This window comes from Panicum hallii, chromosome 9 (assembly GCF_002211085.1).
Source record: "Panicum hallii strain FIL2 chromosome 9, PHallii_v3.1, whole genome shotgun sequence".
Taxonomy (NCBI): Eukaryota; Viridiplantae; Streptophyta; class Magnoliopsida; order Poales; family Poaceae; genus Panicum; species Panicum hallii.
The window spans coordinates 50,280,674-50,289,497 of record NC_038050.1 but is presented as its reverse complement, the minus strand read 5'-3'; the positions used below and the strand labels follow the sequence as shown (position 1 = coordinate 50,289,497).

At 45.3% G+C, this 8,824-nt stretch overlaps 1 protein-coding gene and 1 long non-coding RNA gene across 3 annotated transcripts; one reads left to right on the top strand and one right to left on the bottom strand.

Moving 5' to 3' along the window:
• Positions 1-1,942: 1,942 nt before the first annotated feature.
• On the bottom strand, positions 1,943-8,700 carry LOC112872634 (ascorbate-specific transmembrane electron transporter 2-like). Its single transcript, XM_025935697.1, has 5 exons — positions 7,869-8,700; positions 7,729-7,777; positions 7,425-7,624; positions 2,340-2,600; positions 1,943-2,089 (listed from the first exon to the last, which is right to left on the bottom strand). The coding sequence occupies exons 1-4, from the start codon at positions 8,136-8,138 to the stop codon at positions 2,343-2,345; spliced, it is 777 nt and encodes a 258-aa protein (XP_025791482.1). The 5' UTR covers positions 8,139-8,700; the 3' UTR covers positions 1,943-2,089; positions 2,340-2,342.
• LOC112872636 lies at positions 4,810-7,213 on the top strand. 2 transcript variants are annotated; one of them, XR_003224709.1, is made up of 3 exons: positions 4,810-5,258; positions 6,199-6,322; positions 6,651-7,213. It is a non-coding gene; the product is annotated as an uncharacterized LOC112872636 (long non-coding RNA). The 2 variants fall into 2 exon arrangements; XR_003224708.1 differs by having other exon boundaries at positions 6,199-7,213.
• Positions 8,701-8,824: the final 124 nt, after the last annotated feature.

Here is an 8,824-nt window from a genome sequence, read left to right as displayed (position 1 = left end):
TCTGGTCTGAGCTCCAGAAGATTTTTGGACCATTCTGTGTAACCACAACAAGGTGCCAAGTCGTACTTGTATCATATCGGGCCTTAACCCCAGGTTGAGGATGCCCCCACCTGGTCGCCCTCAACCCTAGGACGTCCCCCCTTCGGTATAAACTCAATAGCATCCACCACATTAGGGTTTGGGTTTTGTTTAGTGGTAGTTTTCCATCGAGAAACAGTCATCTTCATTGTAAGTGTAACGTCAAGTCCTTTTGCTGTGAATCAAGAGCCCCGTTCTTGTTCTTCACCACTGTGGCTATGAATTCTTTTGTGATCAGAGCTTGAACCACATACTTGTTTTTGCTTCATACACATCTTCAATTTCAGATTGTGTGCTTATACTTTCTTGCTTGTGTTCTTCGATTCGTTGCAGGATTAGCCTTCTTGGCGAGGTCAATCAAGATGTGCTTGGTTGATAACCAACAGAGCAGCAGTGTAATGGTTGCAGGGATTCGAATCGTGACTGATTAGAAGCCTGGATCACCAACGTCGTGACTCCACCAATCGAATTTACCATACCTATCGGAAAATCAGGCTAGTGCTACATCAGTGTGCTTCGTGTTCCATGGGATCAAGTGTTGGTGCTTACAACAGGGCACTTGTAAGCGATGGGTGCGTCTGAGTGTAAAAGGTTTCAAGAGAGAGAAGAAGAAGGCCCATCTCCACCTTATATAGTTCAGTGGGTTGGGCCACAATGTGAGAGTAGTGTTCCTCTTCCCCCGGGGTCGGCCCCCGAGTGAGGGGTCAGGAGATCTACGCGTGTCCTAGCGAGAGCCTCCTGCAGATCCCCCTTCGCCTCATCCCGAAGCGGGATTTCGTCCATCCCGTCCTACGGCGCCGCCTGTCACGGCCCCGGTCATGTCCGTTGTCCCCCCCCCCCCCCCCGACAAGGTATGGCAGGGTCTTGCTCAGGATTCAGCCGCCCCGATCCACCGCGGCAGGCTTTCCCATTGCGCCAGTCTGGGCGCCGTTAACCGTGGGGTCGGGAGGCCGGGTCATCCCTTCCCCTGGTGTCGTTGGCCTGCCACGAGGCCCGCTAGCTCGGCGCCCTGCCTCGCCCTACGCCTAGCGGCGTTGGGAGTCGGGTACGACCCATCCCATCACTTTGGCGAGGGCGTAGGCGGCGTGACCCGGGTCTGCGGTGTCATGATGCCCTGGCTGACCGGGGGTGCACCCACCGGCCCCGCGGTCCATAGGCGGCTCGCCTATCCCGCTTGTCTACCGGGGTGTGCAGGCACGTCCCATCGGTGAGGCACATTGAATGCTCCTCCGTGCCTTCTCCGAGGGGCTTGAGGCGTCGGGCGCACATGCTGGCCATCGTTGGCTCTCCTGACCCGCTCGACTCGTCATGGGTCGGCGTGGCGCCACGTGCCCGGGGTCCCTTGGCTGGGCCTTCACACTGCTCCCCTTCCTTGATGGGCCGGCATCGGTCCCATCCTCTTCCAAGCGGGCTGGTCCATTCGGCTGATCTCCTTTCTAGGCCCTTAAGTGCCTTCCTGGGTACCCATGGTAATTAACCTCGTCACCCCTAATTCTGCTTGTGTAGGTCCAGGAGATTGAGATTGATACGATTGGTGATCTATATATGTGTAACATATGTTACTCGCCATTGCAATACAATTGCTTACACGTGATTTTCTCCGCTATCAGATATGCTGATGCGGCCTTAAGTGTCAAAGAAACTCACATTATGCCACACTTACATGCTTATCAAGGAAGTAACAAAAAGTGTGTCACTTTTGCATGACATCTAGAGCAAGTTCAGCTGGTATCAATTTAACCAAAGCCCAGCTGGTATCAATTTAACCAAAGCCATGTCATGTCTAGCTTATCTGGCATCCTTCAATTCAGTTTTGCAAGAAACAAAATCCTACATGGTCTGGCTGCTATAAATACTACTCTAATCATTCTTAAGGTCATCACCTTCATGTCACCAATAGCAATATCTTGTTGTCTTCAAAATATTATTCAAATACCATGCATCACACACAACCAAAATTCTTGTTCTTTCTAGAGTTGCTACTACTGCAGCCCCTTGTCTGCAAAACTACCTGCCAATGTACCAGCAGCAACAGCAACAATGTTTGAAAATCAATCTGCACAGGATATGAAAAACAAATCCCCTTTTGTGGAGGGAACAAAAGGTAAAAAGGATAATTAGTTACATAACTAGTATCAGACCTATACGGCTATACCAGCGACAATGTTTGTAAATCAATAACAATATCAATCATGTCAATGCACAAACACTCTGTATCCAAAAATGGTTTGAAAAGGACCATTGACCTATATATGGTTTACCTGCTAGTATCTTGATGGAAGGATGACAGCTAAGACAACAACCACACCAAATATGAGGATGGCAAGCCCGGTGAAGTTGATGACGAACACTTCGCTCGGGTAGTCAATCAAGGGGAAGATGAACTTTGCCAAGCCGGTCTCAGCCGTGAGAATGGCCATGAGGAAGATGACAATGCCAAAGAAGATGTGCCATGGTACGTAGTCTGCCCTCATTGTCATCACAGCCCCGGGGAATACAAAGTACACGAATGCCACCAGCCACTACAAAATCAACAATGAGATCACCACGTCACCAAAGAATAAATGAATAACTACATGAAAGCTATGATTCCTTGTGTGCTTGCTTCATATGTCATGTTTCGTTCTGCACTTGTGTAAGTGCGTGAAGTTTAGACGAACTTTTCATGAATCTTGGGCACGCAAGTATCCAAATGAACTCCACATGTTTTCTAAGCCAGGCATAAAGTCAGCCCTAAGTCTAGCAAGCCCTGACGCATGGTCAGAAAATGGACCACATAAACTATCTTACTTCTATTTTGTGTGTGTGTGTGTGTGTGTTGGGGGGGTGGGGCGGTAGGCATGTTAGCCTAATTTCGTTCTGGTCACCACAATCACCACAAGCTGCAACACACCTTAGACAAAAGTGTGTCAAGTTGTTGAAATAAGATTTCTTGCTGTGGAACTTGCGCACACAGATCATGAATCGTAGATATATGATGAGTGATCATATTTTATTTATTTATTCTTGAAATAAGGCTCTGTTTTTCAGTTGTAGCCATCATACCCACCAGCAAGGCATTTGCAATAACTTCACCAACTCAAATCTGTCGACCTAATCTATCAAATGTGTTCCTATGGGTAGAGTATGAGTATATGTATTTATATGGTTGAGTACGAGGCCAGGCCATGAATGTGAGGGCAATCCGTAGTACGCTTTGGAAAAGGTTACTATCTGTTTTGGCTATGATGAGTTATAGCATACTCGACATATGGTACCATAGATGCTAAATAAAAACGCGTCTGTAAGATCTCGTCAACACCAGGCTGATCATCAGCATCATAGACACGTCTTATTTCTGCACGTCCGTGACGAGAGCCGTGCTTTGTGTGACACCTGTGACCAAACATCCGGCAGCCACCAGTCACTAGGGGTGGCTAATGAGCTAGCTCAGCCCATTAAGGCTCGGCTCATTTTAGCTCGTTTGGTAACGATCTAGCTCGGCTCGGCTCATTAAGGTTAACGAGCTGAAAATTGTCGAGCTTGGCTAAGAGATACTAAGAGATATTGACCAATATATGATAATATAGACATTTGAAGACTCAAAATAGACTTAATTAGCACAATTTTAATTTATAAGTTGAATGGCAAGTTTATTTAGTCAAATAGCAATAATACATATGTATTACTAAAAGATAAATAAAATATTACTATATTTATCTATATCTATTTCTAAAGTACATCCACCTATATTTTTAGTTTGACCCGCCTTGTGTTATTGATAGAGTCTTAGTCCATCTGTATGCGAATCGGACCAACCATCTATCCACGACTTAATCATGTAGATCCTACAAATTAACATACGAGTAACTATACGTATCCAATATTTATAACAACTTTATCCGTGGTAACGTACGGATATATTTGCTTAGTGAAGCCTAAGGAGCTGATTGAACAGCTCCTGAGCAGTTAACAAGCTACCTCGTTAAGAAAACGAGCTAAAATTGAGATTTGGCTCAATTCGTCTGAGAGATCAAGCCGAGCTGAACTGGTCGAAACTATTAAGAATGGGAATGTGAACGCGGATATCCGATATCCGAGTATCCATTTAAACATCAATATGAATATCTGTATCTGTATTCGAATTTAATATGGTGGTATAGTGGACACATCCGAATCCAATTTTTATTAATTTTTCTCTATACGATTCCACATCCGTATTCGATAATATCCGACACTGTCCGTATCCGTTTTCAATAGAACTATTTAAAAATTATATTTATTTTCCATAACCAATATTATTAATTTTTATATAAAGTTATAGGAAGATTAAGTTTACTCGTAAATATTCTTGTTTTATCTATTTATGGGTGAAATTAATTTTATATTTTTATTATATATTAATTAAAAATATTTATATATTTACTGAAAATACAGTTTTATTTCTAGTTTTATTTTTTATACATTTATTTATTAAAATATTTATTGATAAATAAGCTAATTTTGACATGCTATCTTTGTTATATCGTCACTATTTACGATTTTATATTTTAAAAACTATCAATAAAGAAAATAGCTAAATATTATTTTATATATTGAGTAAATATCCGAATTTGAATCCAAATTTGAGACATCCATTTTACATTCGTATTCGAGAATATTCAAGTTTGTATCCATATTTAAGTTAAAATACGATAAAAAAAAATATTATCCGAATTCCATTCCATGTCCGATCCTTTTCACAGAGCGAGCCCGCTCACGAGCGTCGAGCCAGCCCTACCGGTCACCACTGCCTCACGGCCTCACCTCTTGCGCCGCCGGCCCGCCTCTCCCATCTCCGCCCCGCTCCCTCGCCCGTCGTCAGATCCCCACCACACCCTTCTCTTCGCACTCTAGGGGTCATGGATCTGCTCCCGACGCCGACGGACGTGCCGGCCAGCGGTTCCGCTGCGCGCGGGGGCTCCCGGCCAGATTCGCTAGCCCCCATGGGCGGCGAGCAGCTCCACCACAGCGTCCGCGTCTGATTCCTCCCTCAGCCACAGCCGCCCTGCTGGAGACATGTCGAGGCTCGTGGCCGTCACGCTCCGCCGCGTCGAAGGATTCCTCCTGCACCTGGCCGCTTCCGTGCCAGCGTCGGCTCATCACTTCTCCAGGCAACGCGAACGCCATGCCCACAGGCTCGCATCAAAGACCCCACGAAGGTGCCATATGCCTCTAACCTTTCCTCCTGTCAGATTGTTTGGTTTTTCGTGAGATCATGCCTAGGGTTTAATCTTCTGCTCCAGTTTAAGAAGATTGTATATCTCCTCATTGTTATGGTTGTGCCATGGCTACTATGGCGATGTTTAGAAATATTAATGTTTGAGCATCGAATCATAAGAGGGGATCTGCATCAAGAAATTCTGTTTAAGTTGGGTTTAAGTTAAGCGTTGATTTAGATATCGACCACAAATTCCTACCTGATGTTACTCTGTACTTTGGATTGTGATTTTCTGCTAAAGGTCCTTGGTTTGTTTATGAAATGTGATAATTAATTGGCCAGTATACATGTTTCCTCCTGAATTTTAAAGGTTAATATGGAATTAGCAGTGATGTCGTTTCTGCAATGGATGCAGTGGCTTGTCTCACCCAGCCGACATGCAGCGTGCTGTCTGCTGCATGCTGTCCACTTTACTGATAATCGAGATGCTTAATGTTTTGGTTGAACAATGATGTTTGACTGATTTTTATTTTCTATTTAAACTGACTTTTCTCAAATGTAATTATCTTGCAACTGATGGTGATAATGAGTATGGTCCAATTCCATTGACATTGTTTTTCTTGAAGCTGATCATGTTGACTACTTAAAACCAACTAGTGTCTATATTCTTTTTGGGCACTTCTCAGTTATTCAAACCTATTTAGTGTTACCTAAACCCATCAATTCTATAGTTAAAGAAGTACTTTACCCTTGTGTCTTATCTGACTGGTATTAACTACACCTCAAATTACACTATAGGTGTACCTAGAAAAGACTAATGATGCTTTGCATTGTCACTAATGATGCTCTGCACTGCTGTACATGGAATCAAGTCAATTTGAATACTGAAAATACATTTTCCAGTGATTGATAGGTATAATCATTTTGTTGTTCTTACACAGGTGGATGTAGAAGACTATTCGATTCAAAATCATGTTTCTTGTACACCCAGCTAGACAATCCATAGCAGCCCAAGTCGACTTTGAAGTAGTTGCTGATGTAAGACCTGAGTCCCGGATAAGTGAGGTAATCCCAGAATCCAACTCCATTTACTGTGTGTGCCAGGAAATATTTTCTTTTGCCCATTTCAGCGAGCTTCTTCCTTCAGGTGTGCTGCGGCCTCTTAAGTTTTTGACCCATAGGTTTTCCTGAAGTCAAGATTTGATAAGTTACAAGTGGCCTGCTAGCTGTTACATAAAAATGTTGTTGCATGTTAACTAGTGGCCTGCTAGCCGTTATAATGGCCTGCTTAATAATAGTTTAGTCTGTGTTGGTTCTTTCTCCCCTGTTACAATGACAAACACTTTCCTCTTACCTACACCATTTCCATCTATGCACTTTTTTGAGTTTTCAGATGACCTGGCCTTGGACGAAGAAGCGCACTGGGATTGAAAGCTGTACATATATTTTAATTCATTTTTTTTGCAAGTTCAGCAGTCTCTGTCCTAGCTTTTAGTTCATTGTTTCTACATTTATATCAGATCAACAAACCTCCAAATTTCTAAATTCTGGATGTTCAACTGTAATCACTGATACAGTATCATTTTCCTCTACCCAGTTTTCTAAATATTCTTAGTTTTTGTTATTTTGAAATTGGTTTTGTGAATCAGATCTCGTAGAATGACCGGCCAAGTGCAGAGCTTATCATGGAATGATGGAAGAATGCTAGAATCCATTTGTTTGGTAGGAATTAGGATGAGATGCTACATTACACTTCTGAGCTCATTAGTGTTGTAAAAGATGCTGCACATTTGCTCGGTCGTCTAAGCTACTGTGCATTTTTTGCATATATCTACGTAGGAACAGATGAGGAACTTTGATGTATATGTCACCTATTTATTGTCATTTTTTCTTTTTTTCTTTTTTATTTCATCATCACAGACGCACTTTTGTAAAGTGATTCTGTGGTATCTGTCATCACCTACGGGTCTGGTGTGGCGTCACAGACGTGTTTCATCAAAACGCGTCTATGATGGATCATTACATAATAAGCTTTTTTTTGGTAGTACCGGCAGGCCCATGGACGGGCCTATAATGTGTTTAACCTGCTGGTTGCAGCCTACGTGGGCTACAAATTGGTGCCGACAAAGAAGAAGAGCATCATCCTAGTGGTGTGCGACTCACTCACCTGAAGAGCATAGAGCGCTATGGTGGCAATCCCGAGCCAAGAATGCAGGGAGCGGAGATCAGGGAGGACGGCGTCATGGTGGTACTTGAACGCGGCGTAGAGGCCGACAGCAGCAAAGGCCATTGCTACGAGATGCAAGAGCAGGTGCACCGCCTTCTTGGCAGGCCTCGGCCCGAGCACGATCCTGTACGCCATGACCGCTGCGCGCGACACATGAGCCCACACAAGTCTCAAGTCTCAACCTTCCTTTAGTTTCTCCCATCACTTGGAGGGAGTAATAAGACGTGCGGATTCGCTCGTTTACCTTCTCCGGTGCAGATGACGAAGCCAATCACCATGAACAGAGGGTGTGCCTGGGGAAGAAAATTGAAGGGTGCACATGTTACTACTCCTCGTGTAGCGCTTGCGTTGGTTAGCGTAGCAGCAGATGTATTGTCTTTCTACCGTGTAGACGAGGAGAGGGTTAGACGTCCGCCCCCACGAGACGCCGCCCCGGAAGTGCAGCGCCCAGACGAGCGCGAGCGCGAGCACGGCTGCCGCCAGCAGCTGCGCGGCCACCACCATCGGCAGCGCGGTCATCCGGAAGCTGGCGCTGCTCTTCACTGGCATCGTGGTGCGCCGCCGCCTCACCCTCCTCCGCGCCGGCTCCGCGACCGCTACCACCACCACAGCCGGCTGCCGCTGCACCTGCGTGTTGCCGCCGCGAGATGGCATATATCGATCCCGCGGTGTCTGAGACTGTTCTGTTGTGATCTGGTGGCGGATCCAAGGTGAGGGTTTATGTAAAAACAAGGTCAGCTGGGAGACACGGCCAAGGACACGGTAGGTAAACCGGAGAAAAACTGTGGTTTGGATCCTGCGCCGTGTCTGCTTGTGCTTGGATTTGACAAGGTGGCCGTATGTTATGTTGTCATCGAGCTGTTCGGACGGCAGAGGAAGAACAGTTCAGACTCGAGCGAGGATGATTAAAAGCCACTGAGAAACAGATAGTTGAACAATCTGGCCGGGTCAAAAACGTTGCCGTCCAATCGATCTTCAGATACCAGCTAATAGCAAAGACGGATAACTAACAGGACAGGAACAGAGGATCCGATTACCTTTAACTACGAGCTGGACCACTAATTGAAACCACTACTGATTCGTCTCCATTTGGAACCGGATATTATTCTGCTGTAGATCAGGTTGACAGTTCATCGAAACCAAAGCGGCCAGCACATTCTGCCAAATTTCAGTGTCCTGAGGTTCAGGTTCAGGAGCACCTCATGGTCCGCTGGTGCGGGAATTTCTTCAGATCTCCAGCCCCAGCTGGCCCAATTCCAAGCCGTGTCCCAGCACAAGGCCGCACAACAACCCCCCCCCCCCCCCCCCCCCAAAAAAAACAAAGGTAGGATAACAATATT